Here is a 20359-nt window from a genome sequence, read left to right on the forward strand (position 1 = left end):
TAAAGGAAAAAGAAAAATTATAAATAAAAAAAAAATTAATTTTTAATCAGAACCGATTAAGAGGGTTGCGGTTTAATTTTTTTTTTTTTTTCCAACCTTATTAGAATAATGTAAATTCGTTCCAATGAGTGAGTCTCTGACATGTTAAATTAGACAAGGTCTACAATACTCACTTCCCAATATTTGAGTAACTCACTATATTTGAATCACTAGTTAAGTGAGTCCTACCATTATATATAATAATTAAAAATTTGGTATACTTTCTTAGTATGATAGACTTAAACGTTAAATTGACATGTGTATCTTTCACGTTCTTCATGCATCTGAACCTGTCTGTGTAATACACGTTGTCCACGCTACACGTGTTTTAATGAACGCCGTAAAAGTTTTTCTCCTACGTCAGAAAGTATAGAGAATACCAGAGTCCAAACTCGTCTTTTTAACATTCCGTATCAAAAATAAAGCCCTTTTCGTCCTTAAACTCTCCCTATCAGCAGACCCTTTTTCGCGTTACGCGTTGTCAGTCTCCATCAAACGACTCATATTCTTCCACGTCAGCGTCGTCTTCCTTGAGCGTCGTCTTCCTCTTTCCTTCTCTCTTTGACGCATACATACATAAAAACGCCCCGTTCGCTTCTACTCTCTCTCTCTTTCTCAAGGGTTTCTCAGTCACAACATTTCGCTTTCTAAACCAAACGGTCAATGCTAAACCACGACTCTTCAAATTTTCAGAGTATGTATTTTTTCATCAATTCCTATATATATATATATATATATAACATTTTCATGAACTTTTATTGATATTTATATTTAATCGGTATCCATTGTTTGCCGATAATAAGTGAGAAAAATGAAAGACTGATTTTAGTTGCTAAAGAATTTTACTAAAGTCCAGTGGGGTTTTCTTTGTGTTCGAGATAGGCTAATTTTTTTTTGTCAAAAAATGCGAGTACATTGCTGATATGGATTGCTAATATTTGTTGACCAAGGTGTATATGTGTGTGTTTTCTCTCTCTATCTATAATCCATGTATATATGTTTAAGATCAATTTACATTTCTTGTCCTGCTTGCGAAATTATGTAATTGTTATTCTCTCTATCTATAATCTATGTATGATCGATGAAAATTGTGTGTAGTTTTTAATTTGTGTTTCTTGCTAGTATGTATCTATGATGAATGAAAATTGGGTATAGTTTTGTGTTTATATTTGAATAATTAAGTCTGCATTATGCCTTTGGATATTGGCGGCACAGACATGTTGCCCCCCTGAATTATTATTATTATTATTTAATTATGTACCTACAAAATTTTTAAATTGCCCGCACTTAAATTACAGAAAACCACTATTGCCCTTCCAATATTTTCTCACCTATTTATCTGGGTCCATTCCTCTTTCCATGACACAAGATGAAGATGAAACCTATTTTGAAAAAGAATAGTATAAGGGATTTCTACAACTCTTTTTGGGAGAAGTAGCAGATGTGGGAAATTTATGATTAAAATCTTGATTTATTTGCTTTTATGACCTTTCTTTTTTGGGAGAAGTAGCTGCTACTCTTTTTCTGATTCCAAGAATTATATTCTATTGTTTCAGTTGGCTTTTCTTGCATGTAGTCCCATTGATAGAAGTTTCAGAATTACTTGATCAGCAATGGTCATTGTGAAAGGTTCACTTCAAGTTCAAGGTTAGATGTCCCTTTTCAATGTGCAGAAGTAGAATGATGTGCCAATCGGACTTCAAAAATGACATTGAAGTTTGAGGGATCCATGAAACATTTGGTTAGTCAATTTCTTGTAAAACTATTAGGTTGAATTTGATATGATTGCAAAGAAAAAATTCTTATAGAAAAGAATAATTACTCTTCTTGTTGCTTGTCTTCACCTGTTTGTAGCCCTCTACATGCTTATGTTTAATAATATGTTATTACGTATAATGTAACGGAATCGGCCCTGCAACTGCATAACGTAACGGAATCGGTTATTGTAGTCGTGATTTTTTTCTAACCTGGCACATAAGGCCTAAATTACATTACATTGTATTCTTAAGCCTCAACATGTTGCTCTTTATAATTACTGCTTCCATATCTACTCTTATAACATCCTTCCGATGTGGTAACAAGGTCTATGCAGTAACATATCTGTTATGTATTCCACTGATCCACTCTCATAAAGACAAGCATGTATACAACTTAATGTGATATTTAAATTTTTTTTTTTTTCCATACTAGTGTCAAAATCAACCTTCTAAAGCAAGGTGCTTTAAAGACAGCTATATATTATTCCAAAATTGAAATTAGCAAAGACATGCATGATTAATTTCAAGCATTGGCATTAGTTGTGGTTCTTATTCTTAGGTCGAAACTTCTTACACCACGTTGTTCGACCGTACATGTGGAACTTAACTTCATTTCTTCCATTCAGTTTTATGACATTGACCCTGAAACATAATTCAATAAAAATTACATGGTGTTTCATATTTCCCACATGTATGCAACTTAGTTCAATAAAAATTACAGATTTTCACTAAAAACATCATCTTTGTTAAGTTATGTTATAAAAAGTTGCATATCAGTGGAGTATTTGTTATTTCCCACATGTATGGTCAAGGCCATAAACCTGAACGGAAGAAATCAAGTTAAGTTCCACATGTATGGTTGAACAATGTGGTGCAAGTATTTTTGACCCAATTAAGAATAAGAACCACAACTAATGCCAATGCTTGTGGCGGCACATGCAAGCTCCTTTCCAGCTGTTTCTGGTGGCTTCGGGACAGTAAGCTGTCGCTTGATATGATCAGAACAGCGAAAGGACTTTTGGAGGACCTGTTTTTGACACTGAACATAATATGTGTGGTTGATGGATTATTGGAATACCACCTAGAACTTAAACAACAAAAATTAAAAAAGAAGAAAAAGGAGTAAACCTAGCTCTGATACCATATTAGAATATAAAGAAATATATATTTGATTGAGTTGAATGATCCAAGAATACCATTATACAAGGGTTTATATAGGGGAGGATGTGGGGTAGGTGTCTGAGTGTTGCCAAAGTAAACCTATACATGATAACTATGGGTAGGTGAGACGGCACATGGAAATTATGGTAAAACCCTAACCCTAATATCATCTAGCAGACATTAATCATGCATGTCTTTGCTAATTTTAATTTCGGAATAATATATATCGTCTTTAAAAGCACCTTGCTTTAGAAGGTTGATTTTGAAACTTGTATGGGAAAAAAATTATTTTAAAATATCGCATTAAGCTGTATACATGCGTGTCTTTATTAGAATAGATCAATGGAATACATAAAATATATGTTACTGCATAGACCTTGCTCCCATATCGGAAGGATGTACATGAGTAGATATGGAATCAGTACTTATAAACAGCAACATGTAGAGGCTTAAGAATACAATGTGATATTCTATTCCCACATCGGAAGTCTTTGAAAAATTAGTGAAGGATGCTGAGTTATAAGAAGAAAGCATCTTTGTCTTTGGAAGAAAAAAAAAAAATTGAAAATTAAGATATTGAGTTGAACCGGCCGGCTGTGAGCCATAACGGTCGTTCGCATTTGGAATCAGCCAGTTCTTAGATAACCGGCTGATACTCATGTGAGTACGAGGACTCACTTCCTATAGACATTTTGTTACTGAAACTTTATTGATTGCCATTTGCCATGCTACTGTTATTGTCATTTCTCATTTTTGGAGCGATGACGTTAAAGAAAAAAATATCATTCAAATTAAAAATGGCTTGCATTATTCAAAGGGCAAAAGCACAATGGTAGTATGCTAGGTATTCTGCTCACATGCATTTTGCAAGTGACCTTTTAAAATCGTTGTACTGGATTCATATCTGTAAAGGTAGCTTTGATCGTAAAAGCTAAATTCAACTCTAAAATAGTGGTTAGAATGGCCTCTTATTTCTCAAAACTGAAAATTGCTTTAATCATGAAAGTTATTATTAATTTCAATTTTGAAAAGATTACCTGGCAATCATTTGGCATTTGCCAAAAGAACCTGTTGTGAATGAACCTTTTGGAATTATCTCCCTGATACAAGTGTATTTGATTCAATATATAACTCGTGGTTCCTTCGTGGCTCTTTATTATCAGGATAGACAAGTGGCGCAGATAAGGGGAAAGCATTGTGTAGAAAAACCGGCATGTGAAATGCTTGACCAGAGAGATTTAGATGCAGCCCTTGTTTTGGTACAACTTGCCAACGGTGTTTCATATTTTCCTAAGGATTATATGGCTTCTTCTAGAAGAAACTATGGTGCTTTTCAGATGCCAGACGGTGAGTTGCCAACAACTTTATTGGCTGATGATAATAGACAGGATGCTAACAGATTTAGGAGACATGGAAAAATTAAGAAGGTAACTGGTGAAAAGTTAAAATTTTCATTATCAAAGACCACACATATGGACATAAAAGAGAAGAGTAGGAAAGTTGAGAATAACTTTTCATCTCCCAAGTCAAAAAAATGTAGGAAGTTCTATTTCCATGTGGCAGAAGAGCGGTTTGATTCGCGTGAAATGCATGGATTGTCAGATAGTCGAGGACTGACAAGTAGATTGGGCCGAAAAGGTTGGCAAAATATTGAATCTTGTACAAGTGATGGTCATGACAGATTAGGCGCAAAATTTTCAGAGAGCACGATGGTGACAAAGAAGCGGAAAGCAAAAGCGGATACAACATACTTGGATGGACTGGAAGAATATGATCATTCAAAGTCTAGATGCAAAAAGTTGATCAATGTACCTACTTCATTGAAAAAGAAACTGCCTTCACATAAAGAGGATCCTGAAACTGGTTCTTTAGATAGTGGCTTAATTTATGGTATGCTTCTTTCACAAAGGACAGCCATTGATGATGTGGAGCCTGTTATAAGATCAGCAAAGCAGCAGGAGGTTACTTTTTTCACTCCCACTCTTCATACTGGTTTCTCATTCTCCATTATACATCTTCTTTCTGCTGTTCGCATGGCACTGGTCACTCCGCATGCAGAGAAATATGCTTTAGCAATTGGTAAGCATATTGGAGAGGGCAAAAGAAGACGAAGCCAATGTGAGGGTATTCGAAAGAGAAGTCCTGAAGATGTCACTGAGTTTCATTCTCGTGAAAAACGGGGTGTTTTGAATTCAGAACAAACGAAAGAAAAGAGCTTGTCTTATCTCACTATTCATGAAATCTTGCAGCGTGTGAGATCAAAACCTGGAGACTATAGTATTCTTGAAACCCAGGAGCCACTGCTAGATTTAGTCAGGGGAGTTCTCAAGATTTTTTCTTCTAGAGCAGCACCTCTAGGAGTAAAGGGTTGGAAGGCTCTTGCAATGTATGAAAAGTCCAGCAAAAGTTGGTGCTGGATCGGCCCAGTTTCTTCAAATTTGTCACCTGACAGTCATATTGAGGAAGAGTCGTCTCCTGAAGCGTGGGGCCTTCCTCAGAGAACTCTTGTGAAGTTGGTTGATTGCTTTGCTAACTGGCTGAAAAATAGGCAAGAGGCGCTTCAACAAATTGGAAGTCTCCCTGCACCACCTATAATATTGATGCAACCCTCCAATGCGACAGAAAGATTTAATGGCGTGAGAGTTCAAAGGAGTCTCGGCACTATTAGACCAAGCTCTGACGAAGTCAAGGCTTATTTCCGTAGAGAGGAAACTTTGAGGTACTTGATTCCTGACAGTGCCTTCTGTTATACAGCGCTTGATGGTAGGAAATCTGCGGTTGCTCCTCTGAGAAGGTGCAGTGGTAAGCCATCAGCAAGGGCCCGAGATCATTTCATGCTTAAACATAATCGGCCACCCCAGGTTACCGTTCTGTGTCTTGTGAGAGATGCAGCTGCTAGATTGCCTGGAAGTATTGGTACCAGAGCTGATGTTTGCACTCTTGTAAGAGACTCACAGCATATAGTGGAAGACGTTACTGAATTACAAGTTAAGCAAGTTGTGAGTGGAGCTTTGGACCGCTTGCACTATGAACGTGATCCTTGTGTACAATTTGATAAAGACAGGCACTTGTGGGTTTATTTACATGGAGAAAGGGAAGAAGAAGAGTTCGAGAATGACGGTACCTCTTCTAGATTGAGATATAAGCAATAGGGGAAAACACTGGAACATCAATCTGGCTTTAGACAAGTTGGCATGTGCATGAAGGAAAATGAGAGAATTCAATGTATAGATGAAGAAGGTTCACGGGTCTCTTTTAAGTGCCAGCTTATTTTGAAGAGTGGTCCAGGTATTCCTAAATTTTACTGTCTTTTGAAATATAATTTAGAGTTTCCTTATTGCAAGTGTCACTGCTGACTGTAGTAGATATCTGAACGACATTGTACATGCTAGTTGATCAGGAAACTCTTACTGATATTTATTGTCTTTTGAAAAAATAATTTTGATTTTTCTAATTGCAATAGCCGACTGTAGACAGCTATCAGAAGATTCAGAACCACATGAACTTTTACATTACATATTTAAATTTATAGACCGTAGAAGCTTTAAACTAAAGGATCACACGGCGAGCAAGTTTTTGTTTAAGCAGTAGTAATCAAATTTGCAGACATCATGTAAACCTCTCATCTGTTGGTTAATGTCAATTCCAGCCAGGAAGGCCGAGCTCCTGGACGTTAAACAATTTAAACTGACTCGGATGGTTGAGTTAGGAAAGTGAAAACCAATTCCTCTGTGCATCTATCTACCTTTGATCTGGGTTAGAAATATTGTTCGCGCACACACTCCATGGTCTGGTTTGATTTGATACTTTTTGTATGAACAGGCCTTTGTTGATGTGGTTTGAATTTCTCTTGAAAACTAAAAAATAAACCTATGCTTCTGATTTTCCAGCAGGTTCTAACATCTTCGAGAAACAGTAATCAAGGATTTAGCTCAACCCAAGATGTCATGATAGACAGTATTTCTGATTTTTGACATTAAAGATCTACAGAAAATTTCATTGGTAGCTCAGGAGTAATTTCAGTTTTGCCTTAAACCAAGCAATATCCATCGTATGTATGGCGCCTTGTAGATGAGTAAGAAATGAGGTATTCTTCATTAAGTCACCTGAACTTGTTCGATTAGTTCATTACAAGCAGAGTCTTACTTCCACACAAGAAGTTACAAAATTTATATATCCCAAAATTCAGATCTCCAGACAAAGGGGGGGGGGGGGGGGGGGGGGGAAAAAACTGAATAGATTATAACTGCTTAATCCATTGCAGCTCACTGTCACACTATTTTACTCACAAAAAATTTACAAATAAAAATAAAAAATTCTAAGAGCTATTACAAGCTGTTGCTTGCTTTCTACTTGAGCTTTCACTGACCCACCATGCTGCAATCTCATATGCCCTTGGGGATTTATCTACATCTCCATTTTCTTGCTTTACTGATCCAGCTGCCTGGAATGACTTAACAACTCCTCAAATGAGGGAGTTCTGAGATCTTCGATGGATTTCGTGCTTGGTAAATCAAATAGTCTCTTCCTTGGAGTTGAGCACGAAGGCTTATCCACCTGATTGTTAGAAACAGAATACATATGGATGAATATTTGATCAAAAGTGAAAAGAGTGATACTGGGAAGGAAATATGATGACTTCATTTTTTTCCCACAACCAATGATGTTTTCATCGTTACAATTTGCAAATATGGGAGCATCATATTTGATTCGCCTACTGTGTGTAACAGAAATTGTATGTGACAGCGGAAACACCCACCCAGTTCCTGGTTCTCTTACCATGAATTCATCTATCAGACATTTCCCTGCATTCTCTGTGATCTCGAGGATTTTGTGGGAGTGAGCAGTTTTCATTTCTCTCGTATCCTTATAACAAGGTGCAAGAAGGGAAATAATTTCTGCATGATTGTCGCTATCAAGTTTCAGTGAATCTGCAAAAGAGTCATTTCTTGTAATAATAATAATAATTTAAAAATAAAAAACTGGCATGGATGGCTTCTAGATTCTCCATTGACAGCACCATTGCAAATCCATTTCTATGTGAAAATGAACTTACACTGAATGGAAGAAAGAAAACTCGTGTGTGTAGAATCTGCTTCTTCAAGCATTGACAAGGCAATAGAAGAAAACTGATCTCGGATCATCTGATTATCTTCCTTGGCACTCCTAAGTAAACAAATCCAGGAGAATTAAAAATAAATAAATAAATAAAATCATATCTTAAAAAAAAAAGAAAAAAAAAAGGATTAATCTCAAAAGATAAACTTACTGGATGGTTGAATCCACTGAGTTAACATTTCTTCTTTGTAGACCAAGAATAGATTCTTCAGCATTCTGCCATTTTTCTGCAACCATTCTCGCCTTTGTCATACTGCACATTATATCAGTAAAATATCAGGGATCAAACACATTCAATGATATGCTCAGGCATCATTTATTTATTTATTTATTTTTTTGAAAAGTGAAGCAAATAGAGCGGCGTTACATATTATTAAATCATCGTAATCATTGTCAGGAAGTCGCCTTTACCAGTGTCTGATGTCTTCTACAAAGCCAACCTTCTGAATTTCGAGTGCAATAGAGTCCTCGATATATTGAGCCTCTGTTTTTCCCATATAACTTGTCCATTCTTCTTGGACAGAAGAAGTCAAATCTTGCATGTTTGACATTTCCTGCTGTAGCTTGCTGGTTCTACTTGAGGCACTTTCTCTAAGGCAATCCATTTTCGCTTGAACCTAAAATACAACATATACATATATTCTTAGAAAACGGAAAGAATTTTAATTTTCTTCAAAGAAATTAAACCAACTTCAAGCTCAATAATTACTGCTTGCTGCTTAACATGGAAATTTATAAATATATGCATTAATAAGTGAAATAAAACAATATTCTAGTGATAAATAGGATGCAAAAGTATGACTGGAACTCTGATAACATATTGTTGTTCTATTTTATTAGAGAAGAATAATGATAGGGTGACCGATGAAATAATCCCGAATAAGTATCAAATCTGACGTGTTTTTGTCCACCTCATCTACTGAAACAGTTTCCAAAAATAATTGTTTAACACGTGATAAGAATGACCAACCACGTCAAATTCGATACTAATTCGATGATTCCTTTTCGGATCCCCTATCATTACTTATTAGAGAAATAATTTAAACTAAAATTTACTTGCAAATAACAAGATTCCACAATTAACCTATCTTTAACTTATAGAGATACAAAGATCTTGGGGGCTAGTGACCTTAGGTTGAAAGAAATGCAAACTGTAGAACTAAATAAGAGTAACACTAATGTTGCATTTTATTTTAGCGAGTTCAATCAATTCGTCATTCACTCCCCAGGAAATAGCAGTTTATTAGTATTAAGGTAAAGTATTTCAGTTTTAATAGGTGCATACCAGCTTTTTTGTCCTTGCATTTGAACTTGCTAACAGCTCTGCCACTCTCTCTAACAACTGCCTCTCTTCATTAGCAGCATGCTCCTACAGAAGCAACAAAAACCATAAAAAATAAAAATAAAATAAAAAAACATGTTTGTATCTTGTAGAAGGACGCTTAATGTACGATAAAATAACTACCTCAAACTGCTTTTCAAGTGAACATAATTTCTGGTCACTCATTGTTTGTGCTTCCTCCGCCATTAGTGTCAATTTGGAAGCATACATGCTTAAAGTCTTGAAAAAATTCACTGCAACTCTAGAAATAGACTGAGTTGTCTGCAACGTTCTGGAGTGACTCTGGTGTACCAAAGGAAGAAATATAATAAGAAAAGGGGGAAAATGACGCAAAGTTATAAACAATTTAATTTGCAACTGATGAAATTATAACTACCAGCTGCATACCTCATGCTGCTGCTCTGCAAATGCAGCTATTTCTTCCTTTTGATTATTAAGGTTTCCTTTCAGATCATCAAGTACGGCATCAATCTCTGAAGAAAGTTCTCCGAAAAGCTGCATAGAAGTGTCGGTGAAAATCAGCAATAAGTAGATGACAAATAGTTGAAGATCCGCCAAAGGGAAGCAATACTCACGTCCACAATGGAAGAAGAATGACTTGATACTACTGAATTTATATTACCAAAAGCTAACTCAAAATTTGCACCTACTCCTCCAGCTAGCTCATCCAAAGATTTAATTCCAGAGCTATACATGTCTTTCAACTTTTTGAGCTTTACTTGAAGTTCTCTGGTTGCCTACACACAGACCAAAAGATGGGAGATCTAATTGCCAATACAGGAGCATGCATGAACGAAGCATTTAGATTTTACCCTGGCCTTTGTGGATGTAAAGGATTGTATATTAGCTTCGATTACTTTCAGTTGGTGCTCATGTTGTGCCATAGAATGTGCAAAAGTTTTGTGCAAAACTTGCAGCTGCTGAGCTAATTGTGTGTGAAAATTCTGGATAAGAATTTCGTTCCTGTCTTCTATTTTATTCTTCTGTTCTGTTTACAGAAACATAAACAGCAATGTAAATGCCTCAAGCTTCGAAACATAATACCATTGACATCAGTGACATGGTCAACTCCTTATAAGAAGAAGACTAACCAATATTGGCGAACAAGCCAGACACCTCTGATGCTGCAGTCTCCAGCTCGTCTCGAAGCTTAAATGCTCGTTCGGTAAGTGCTTTCTCTAAATTATAACAATGATATCACAATCTGAGACCTATCTTGTAGTATAGAGAAAACCAAGAACACTGTAATACTAAAAAATAATAAAAGGAGAGATATGGAAAGATTTTCTAAATTGACGGTCAAGCTATTTTCATAAAATTTCTCCCCCAAGAAAACATTTCACATTATTTTAGTAATAAACAGATTAATTTACAACCACTATATTGGTACCATTGGTAGTAGAAAATTTTGCCAATAAAAAAAAAAAAAAGAAGAAGAGAAAATTTATGGCTCTTTACTTACCAGATCCAAGCAGATTAAAAATTAAGTATTCCTGTTCTTTAATTGTTTCATTTGCTTGTCTACATCTATCTTCTATATCAAATAAAGCATTTTCATTGTGCTCAAGTTCTCCCTGCAGTCAAAAGCATAATATAGAGACTTTAGCCCCTTGTGGTGATGCAAAACAAAGAAGGGCACTGTGTAATCCAAGAAAATTGAGAAGTTGAACCATCAATTACACAAATACCCGGGTCCTTGCAAGTTCTTCTTTTAATTCTGCAGTCAATTGTTGCTGATAAATGAAGAGCCCCTGAAGCTCCATCATTTGCTGCTCCCAACATACAAATTTTTGTCAAGCCTCTATGCAGAGATTCTTGAAGGAAGATTCTTTGGATCTGTAAAATTCCCTAATGAGTGATACATACCTTGTCCTTAAACCTTGAATCAAGTTCCACGCGCTCTATTTTCTCAGCCATTGCCTACATAAGGGCACATACAAGCGTTAATGCCTATTTTATTACAAAACTCTACATTGTTGTCATGTGAAATAAGAGCAAGTTAATCAAACTAAATGGTTGGGATTTCGACCTTCTTCACAGCTTCATCATTCAGGTAACTTTCCCGTGGTATATAGATGCCATTCTTCTCTCTTGTGGCGTGTAACTCTGGTAAAAGGCAGAAAAATATAGCATAATATCATATTTATCAGATACTAAGTATAATAAAGTGTTGGAACTTTTCAGCACCCATTTCTCTTTATAAATAATGAAGTACTAAGCTCATAAAATGTCAAGGTTGACGCACTAAAATACCTCGCTTAAGATGGTCTATCTCCATATACAGGTCTTTGAGTAGTGCAGATTTTATCACCTTTTGGTTAACCTAGAAGTTGTAGCAAGCTGAAACTGTCACGGCAGGCACAGAGAATATGTTCAAAGGAAAGCTGAAGAATGGCATGAACAAAAAGAAATCCAGATTCCCAACCTCTGGTCTGTTCTTGATGTTTTTAGCACGGTATGCATAATCTAGAGTGCTGAGTGTCTCTTCCAAGCAATGCATGGATGGTGATATTGTGGCAATCATGCATGTTTTTGTTTTACCCCCTAATGAATCCCTCAATAACCTTGTTAATTTGCTAGCCCTGATATGCCACATAGTATCTTACAAATTTTATCGTGCATCCTTGATATAGCATTACATCTTGTAGCCCAGTAATTTTTCCGAAGTAAAGTCATACCTGTATGGAACATGCCTGGACTGCTCAACTAGTGCATTAATGACACGACCGAGAGTAAGCAAGCTTTTATTGATCTCCCCAGCTTCCCTTGCTCTTCCCTGGCATATAAGTATTTCTTGGATGTCAAATTCCCTAGTGTAGTACTTATTCCTTTGAGAGAACTAGCTACATATGATTATTGGCCATATTTTAAACCTCGACAAGCAAGACCCTCTGAGTCCATTCCATAACAGAAGATGGTATGGCAATATATGTAATAAGAAATTCTAATGTTCTAAAGTAGAAGAAATTACTTCGGACTTTCTTGTACTATACCTCTATTGCACCTGACCTTAATATATTCTCAGAACCAGCAAGGTCAACAAGATTCAGTTTTCCGCACTTGATGAGCTCTATCCCCTCTGGAGTACACTCCTTAATGTGAATTGTGATGGAAAATATTGAGTGAGAACGGTTAGTTTGTTTGTTGAGAAGAGTCTCTCCAGTATGCTTTTTCGCAGACCCTTTCGCCAAAATTTCAAATATTTCATCTGCTGTGCAAACTATCTCCTCTTCTAGGCCTCTTACAAAAACAGCCCCTTTTCCATCTTCCATTAGAGCTATTGGCTTCTTTGACTTGTCGTCTGGGCCCAAAAGATCTGCTATTTCTTCACTGTAAAGCTCCAAAAACGTAACTTTCATGCTATACTCAGCATTTTGAGCTTCAAGAGTACCAAAAATTTGCTGGACAGCTCTTGGAATAACCCCTGCATCTTTATGAAATTCTCCATTCTACAAAAACAAGAAAAAATAAAAAGGGTCTAAGCAGAAAAATTCCAAGATTAATGCACTGAAAGCATACAGTATTGCATAAGAAGCTCATTCACTTATATAAACAGTAGTAAACCTTATGTTTGCTTCCATCTCCTTCCATTGTGTAAGTTTTTCCACTTCCTGTCTGACCATATGCAAAAATGGTGCAATTGTAGCCCTCAAGAGCTTCGTTGACAATAGGACCAACAGCTTCATCGTACAAGTCTTTCTGTTGGGATGTCGGACCAAATACCTAAACCGGCAATGATGATCACTAAAGGAAAACAAATGCTCTACTTAACTCTACCAAATTCAATGTACCAAGAAAAAATTCAAATAAAGTAACAAAATTAAGAACCAAACCTTGTCAAAGACAAAGGTCCTATTTATTTGCTTATGAGCTGTGCTTTGCGCTACAATCACTTCACATTTTTCATTACAAGTGATCACCACAGGCGTTTTCACCCTCATCTCATCCTCACTCAACGGCCTAGAACACAACAATCATCATAATAACACATTCTCTCAAAATCACCTCCAGAACAAGAAGAGCGTAATGAAATTAGTACTTTCTCACCTGCAACGCAGTATAACCTGGACATTCACCCCTTTATCTTTATCATGCTTGTTGCTTGAGTTTCCATTGCTTGATCTTGAATCTCTATTGGACTTTTCACTCATCAACTTTGGAGTTTGGAAGGGCGAAAGCGGGATCAAACTTCCCCTCTTTTGTTGATGTGACTCAGAATTATCCATAACTGGTGTTCCACAAACCCCTTTTGCCTTATCAAGGAAAGAAAACAAGAACTTAATGATTCAAAACAAGAAGAAGAAAGAAAGAAAAGAACGGAAAAAAAACTATCAAGCATAAACCAAATTCTATGTAATATGATATAGGGTCAGTGCCAGATAATTCTGCTGTGAAAACTTTGGTTTTGTCACTAGCCATAGAATAAGATAATCAGTGGAGGTGAATTAACAAATATAAAAATGGAGAAGGAAAGTCGCTGAGTGAGTACTGGGTTTGGTCATCAACTTTAGAACACTACTAAATAATATTTTTAGAGAACAAACAAATGAATGCGATTTCTTTTTTGAGAAAACAAACTAATATTCGGCCAATAGAGAGCATCAGAGAGAGTGAAATGGAGTTGAAACTTCTTGTATTGCAAAGGCCGGCTAATTGAGATGTAGAAAAATACAAAGACAGTGAAAGATACAAACACCACCAAATGGTAATGGGAGAGAGAGAGAGAAGAGAGTTAAAATCAATGCGGTTTCTTTCTGAAATTAAAGAACTGAAATGGTTTCAGAATGAGCCATCAATGACACAAGCACTTTTATAATATGACCGTTAATAATCTATACCGTATTAACTACTTTGGTGTTCTACAAGATATGCCAATAGAATAGTAAATTGACTTTTTTTCATTTCTTTTTTTTTTCCACAATGGGCCATTGATTTCGGGCTTAATGACAAAAATCAGCCTTGTATCACAAAAAAGACCACCTTCCGACACCGTCTTCATGGAACAAGCATCAATATTACAGTTATATCACTAATTTATTAGTAAATGTTTCCTATAGTCATACCGACTCACTCAAGCACATCTTGACACATGCATAAATATAGATGTTCCTTTTAATTGTAGTCATATCAAATACCACTAAAATTTAAGTGGACTTCAGGTGTTTATATAACAAGATTTAATTGGTGATATAATAACATATGCGGTCATACTCCATACTCTTGTACTTATAATTGGTCTGGTATGACCTGGAGGAATTCAGAGTTCGGAAACCAGACTGTTTTGCCAAGCACAATAAGGCTGCTAAATCTTATTCGCCCAATCCACTACTCAATTTGCCTTGATACATGAGAAATGGGGAGTCTCCACTCCCGCTCAATGCACAATCATGAAATCGAGAAATTGGGGATTACAAAGAAATCTCAAATGGACTTGGACCATCTAATAATTAGGAGGATTATGCAAAAGAGCCGTGGGTATTGTAACCTTCTCTCCGTCCAGGAATCTTTTATATATATATATATATATCCAAGGTAAAATGTTACCGTTAGTCTCCATCTTTGTTGGCCTCATTGAACAAATGCAACCCCAAATTTGGGCACAACGCGTTCTTGATGACTCCGCTTGTCCAAATTGAGTGAAGGATTTTCTGGGCAAGTGTTGTTACATTGGTAAAAGCTTGTGCAGACGATGCATATAAGTTGTTCGAGAAAATGCCTCTGAAAGATGGTGGTGTCGTGTGGTAGCAATCAGGAATCTCAGGTTGATGTGTTTCTGGAGCTCTACCGCCATGAGTGTTTCCAATTAATGGAGAGTATATAATGGATGGATTCCAAACAACATTTATTCCCACGTTTCCAATACATGGGTTTGACATATGTATTGAAAACAGTGCCGCATTTCAGCATAGATGATGATGCCAAGTTGGAGTATGGGGGAAATTTTTTTTTTTTGCTCATTCTTGCCCATGTACTAAGTAATTAATGGCAGAATTACTGGTTTCACTCTCCAGTGATTGTCCATAACACTTCTCTTTTATTCCATAAATTACTCAAAGTCCATTTGCTCCAATTAATCTTGTTTGCCCAAAATTTATTTAGACTTTACTATGCTTTGTCTATATTAACCCATACTCTACTTTTGATTTAATTTTCTTTTCTGAATTGCATTTATTGTAAATAGAGACAATTCCAAGAAGTTGAGTAAAGCCCCCAAAAATATCATATATTAATTGGGTAAATTCTATAAAATTCCCATTATTTTCAAATTTTGATCATAAACTCCTAATTTGTTTCAAAAAATTCTACACACTTTTAAAAGTGATCAAATTGTCCCACTATCCGTGTCCGACCCATTAACTCGACTGTGAAATGACAAATTTAATCTTATTATTTGATGTTAAATTTAAAACTAAAAATTATTATTTTTTAAATTATAAAAATAATTTAGAAAGAGGGGTGAGTTTGAGGGGAGATGGATTGAAGAAGATAATTAAAGGGTATTTTTGTAATTTAAAAAAATTATTTTTAATTTTAAATTTAACATTAAATAGTAAGTTTAAATTTGTCATTTCAACGCCAGGTGAACGACCATATATATTGGGGTAATTTGATCACTTTTTAAAGTGCAAGTGATTTTTTTAAACAGATTAAAGGTTTATAATCAAAATTTAAAAATAGTAAGAATTTTATGAAATTAGCCCATATTAATTATATAAAGGGGCATTACTCAATTGCACCAATAAGGGATTCTAGACGGACCAAACATTGAATCAATTCAACTTGACCTTTCCTACCACATAGAGACAAGGCTGCGTGCATACACGAGGATCAATGCAACTACCTCCTCCTCATTGTTTTGCAAATATATTGACTTTAATTACTTGATTCGGCCTATTCCCAAATCTTTTAAGAAAATAAATCCCTTTGACTACTCTTAATAACGTACACAAATAAACCATATTGTGGCGTAAATTTTGTTTGCAATGGAACCCAATATAATGTTGTTGTACCCAAAATAAAGTAAAAATCAATACTAAGATTTTAATTAATCATACATGCAAAATGATTTTCATACAGATTTGGCCGCCACTGGCTGGGCAAAATCAAAATGCTAGTGAGGACCTAGGCGTACGATATATCAAAGCAAGGGCTTGGATATGATATGAAACTCCAGAAGCAGAATTCAAGTTATGAAAATAATAATAATAATTTTGAATGAATAAATCTGCTTCAGTCAAGTTCTTTAAAAACATAATGAACCACAAACAGCTTAAAACACCTAAAAATATATACCCTTTGAAATTATTTTCCTCTTTCAAATCTGTTTGTATGAAATAAAGGGTTATAACTGAATTTTAAGAGTTAATACTTAATTACAAACTACCAAGTCTCGTAACCCAGTTATAACCTCTCCTACCTTCCAAAGTGGAAGATTGAAAAGGCTAAGCAATACGATATTTGCCACCACAAATAAATAGACAAATAAAGATTTTTTTGATATTTTTTTTAAAAAAAATTTAAGTGTTTTGAGAGAATAGAAACCTAAGCTGAAATTAAAGAACTCAGCAAAGAAAACACCCTCATTCCTAGACTGTAAGCTGATTAGTTTCATCTCTTATAGAACTCGAGGGTGAACAATTAGAAACATCAAAGATAAACATCAGACAACACAATTTCCCCCTCATATGACAGGAAAAATCAAAGTAGATTATGTTGAGGTAAGGAATTGATCTCATTTAAAATCCCAAGCTCAAAACAGTGCCAGATAAATAGAATCCGGGAAGTTTTAACAGAGGAAAAAAAAGGGGGATGGGGGCGGGTGGTTTACTGGAGAACACACAGCAAGATTTGACTGTTGAGACAGAAGCCTCTGTTCTTCGTAATGAAGCAATGCATCGCCTCGGTCTGTGTGCGGAAACGTACAACTGCAAACCTAATGGGGTCTGTGAGTCCCTGCACCTGCCTGCAATTCAAAAAATTTACTTTAGGTAAAAAGGGTCACGAGTGGGGGGGAATGGAAGTTCTAACTTCTGGGCAAACTATTCAGCATCAACCTGGTTTGAAACTGCAATGTAGATGCATCATAAAAGCAACCAGAAAGGAAACGCTCTACATCATCAGGCAGTGCATTGCGAGGAATTCCTTGCAGTAACACCTGAAAAGGCAAAGGTTAAATAATCTCAGTTTAGATATGTCACTTAACAAATATCACATGGAAGTACTACAGTTACAACGTTAAAACCGGAAGATTACAATTGCCAAAAAGATGTTCAACAAATAACGTTCCAACCAGAAGCTTTTCCTCCAGCTACTTCAACCACATATTCTACATATCCGTTTGACCCTAAAAAAACTTGCCTCCCTTGCCCTCAAACTCTAACGTGTCAAGAATCACATAAAATCCAGTTATTCGTTAAAAAAAAATTCCTGCAATTAATGGCTTTGTTGTGACGATTCTCAGTTACCGGAGAATAGTAGTGTCATCATATAATGTTAGCAACTTTATAAAAATTTATAGATAACATATACTATTCGCAGAATCTATGAAAGACTCCGCTGGTATTAGAATCTCATTACAATTTTTAGGTTTAAACTTCAAAAAAGGAAAAAGACATGGAATACTCAGGAATTGTAAAATGTTTTTACCAACGGGACAGAGGCCTAGCGGTTTTAGGCCCTTACTTCCCAAAAGGAGGTCAGGGGTTCAAGCCAAACATGTGTGTGTGAGTACCAACTAAAAAAAAAAAATGTAAAATGGTTTTTACTCCCTAATACATTAACAAAGTCATTTGATCGGGCTTTTTGACAATTTTATTTTTTTAAAAACGATTATAGTTCTGGAGAATCTTGTTCAAAAGTCCAAACTTAACAACGCGTATGATAAAAGTTCAAATTTTTATTAAAAGTCCAAACTTAATGTCACAAGGTTAGAAATATGTGTACTAAAAGTGATTTACAAAATTTCTCAAGTAATAAATAAAATTTAACAAATTCATATATGTGGCTACAAAAACGAAACATATTAGCTTATTTTAATTCTTTCATCAACATATTTCATATAAACCAGGATTCATGTATGTTTTCAAATATGATTTTCTCAATTTCGGTTAATGCACCAAACTCCTTGTCCTGTGGCTTACTTTAGATCCCAAACAAACCAAATTGTACTTTGAATAACAAGTCATTTTATATTGCTCGAGTAATTCAATACCAAGATGATCAAAACTTAGAAGAAGCAATATGTCAAGATGCCAAGTTCCAAAGTTCAACTACAGAATGAAGTTTAAAAGCAAAGCTTCTACTTACGGCTTTTCCATCATAACTTGCAAGAAGATCCCACCGGGTGGGATTGACCTGGTATCAAAGAAATCAAGGTTATGAACACATGAACTTTTGCAGAACAAGAAAAAATAAAATACCACATCATGGCAAATGCATTCTTGACGTACCCTCTCCAATCTAAACAAGCGACCTTTCCTAGCAATCGCCTTGCGAGCATATTCAAAGGCAGAATGAGAATGGAATTGAATCAATCTGGTCACAACCACCCAATAAATAATAAAATATCACTATGAGCATGGGAAGAAACCATTCTAGACCATATGTCGACAAATATAAATATGTATCAATATAATATATATATATACATATGTATTTGAATGATAGAAGCAATTTAATGCATAAACTAATTATATGTTACTAGAAGGGAAACATATTTAATCTCAACTCCATGTTATCTGTCTACTTCCAGGAAAAGTAGATCCAGAACGTTTCAGTTGAAGAGTTGACACTGCTCAATGCATATTTAGATTAGAGAAATAATATATATATATATATATACACACACCCCCAAATGCATCGCAAGGAGAACATTTACATTCCATTTGGCGTAAATGATCTATTGTAGTCAACTTTAATATCATCCCGGGTCAACTCCCCTTCGAGCAAATTGAGAATATAGCCCTTTGTCGCATGCATTGTGTCAAACAATTTTCCATAAACAAAACCTGACATAACCCAGAGAGAGAAAGCACAAATACATATGTTAGAATAAAATCATCCCAAGTTCTGAAAATTTCTTTTTAAACAAAAAGTTCTAATCAGACTCCAAACAACTTATCAACATATGAAGCTAATAATGGACAGTTGAATAATCAATCGATTCAATACAAATATTGTTTTCAATTAATTAAGAATATGACAGAAATGATAAGCATATAAACCCTAAACCCTAATGCAAAATTAACAGGCAATAATACAGATAAATTAGAACAGAAATCTGAAAATGAAGGTTTAGATGTTAGAGATCTGTGAGGACCTTTGTTTACGGGTTGAATAAATTGATTAGTAGGAGGGTCCTGAGTTGGCTGTTCAACTTCAGCTTCGGTCGTCGAGAAATGTCTCCGCGAGTCACGAAGAAGCAACGAGAGGCCTTGATTTGGAAGACCAACTTGAATCGAACGGTTCGAATTGATTGTGTTCCTGAGAAGAAGATTCATCATCGACATTTGGGGAGAGAGAGAGAGAGAGAGGTGTTCTTAGTTTTGGGCCTTTGGCTAGGCCGAGCAGTGAGTTCAGTTTGTAGTGAAGGACTACTACAGCAGTTGGTGCTGAAAACGCTGTCGTCTTAGTAAGAATAAAATATATACATACCGAGCCCGTAATTCTCTAAATTAATGATGTTTCCCACGAGAATTTATAAAATCACACTTCCACTGTCCTTAGTAAAAAATAACATCAACATTTCTTTTTTATTTTGTGGGTGAATAGTGATTGCACTTTTCAATTGAGTAATGCTCTATTTTTAACTAATGAATTGAAAGACGTATTAAATATATTATTTAAATTTTTACATATATTAAAATTTGTCTCAATTCAATAATTAAATATGAGTTTAAAAGCAGATAAACCCTAAATTTTAATTATAAAAAAAAAGTAACGA

At 35.4% G+C, this 20359-nt stretch overlaps 2 protein-coding genes and 1 pseudogene across 3 annotated transcripts; 1 reads left to right on the top strand and 2 right to left on the bottom strand.

The window, feature by feature from the left end:
• The first annotated feature begins 459 nt into the window (after window positions 1-459).
• Window positions 460-10001, top strand: LOC132293469 (uncharacterized). Of its 2 annotated transcripts, XR_009477837.1 has the most exons (4): window positions 460-733; window positions 1596-1780; window positions 4121-6245; window positions 9868-10001. XR_009477837.1 is itself a non-coding variant. In XM_059790970.1 (3 exons), the coding sequence occupies exons 2-3, from the start codon at window positions 1745-1747 to the stop codon at window positions 6107-6109; spliced, it is 2025 nt and encodes a 674-aa protein (XP_059646953.1). In that variant the 5' UTR covers window positions 460-733; window positions 1596-1744; the 3' UTR covers window positions 6110-7177. The 2 variants fall into 2 exon arrangements, 1 of the variants encoding a protein (XP_059646953.1); XM_059790970.1 differs by lacking the exon at window positions 9868-10001 and having other exon boundaries at window positions 4121-7177.
• On the bottom strand, window positions 7181-15433 carry LOC132293468 (kinesin-like protein KIN-5D; annotated as a pseudogene).
• A 1670-nt stretch (window positions 15434-17103) lies between these two features.
• Window positions 17104-19983, bottom strand: LOC132293470 (uncharacterized). The gene is made up of 6 exons (XM_059790971.1): window positions 19736-19983; window positions 19295-19424; window positions 18867-18951; window positions 18724-18771; window positions 17472-17572; window positions 17104-17380 (listed from the first exon to the last, which is right to left on the bottom strand). The coding sequence occupies exons 1-6, from the start codon at window positions 19923-19925 to the stop codon at window positions 17242-17244; spliced, it is 693 nt and encodes a 230-aa protein (XP_059646954.1). The 5' UTR covers window positions 19926-19983; the 3' UTR covers window positions 17104-17241.
• Window positions 19984-20359: the final 376 nt, after the last annotated feature.

The sequence above is a fragment of the Cornus florida genome, unplaced genomic scaffold (assembly GCF_030987335.1).
Source record: "Cornus florida cultivar Cherokee Brave unplaced genomic scaffold, ASM3098733v1 CherokeeBrave_3.0.0_Hap2_Chr02, whole genome shotgun sequence".
NCBI lineage: Eukaryota > Viridiplantae > Streptophyta > Magnoliopsida > Cornales > Cornaceae > Cornus > Cornus florida.

Coding starts and splice junctions, on each gene's coding strand:
- LOC132293470 (XM_059790971.1), bottom strand. CDS start 19,925: ATGTCGATGATGAATCTTCTTCTCAGGAACACAATCAATTCGAACCGT. Junction 19,425..19,735: donor TATTCAACCCGTAAACAAAG/GTCCTCACAGAT, acceptor GGGTTATGTCAG/GTTTTGTTTATGGAAAATTG. Junction 17,381..17,471: donor ACATTGCAGTTTCAAACCAG/GTTGATGCTGAA, acceptor TTTGAATTGCAG/GCAGGTGCAGGGACTCACAG.
- LOC132293469 (XM_059790970.1), top strand. CDS start 1,745: ATGACATTGAAGTTTGAGGGATCCATGAAACATTTG. Junction 1,781..4,120: donor AGGGATCCATGAAACATTTG/GTTAGTCAATTT, acceptor CTTTATTATCAG/GATAGACAAGTGGCGCAGAT.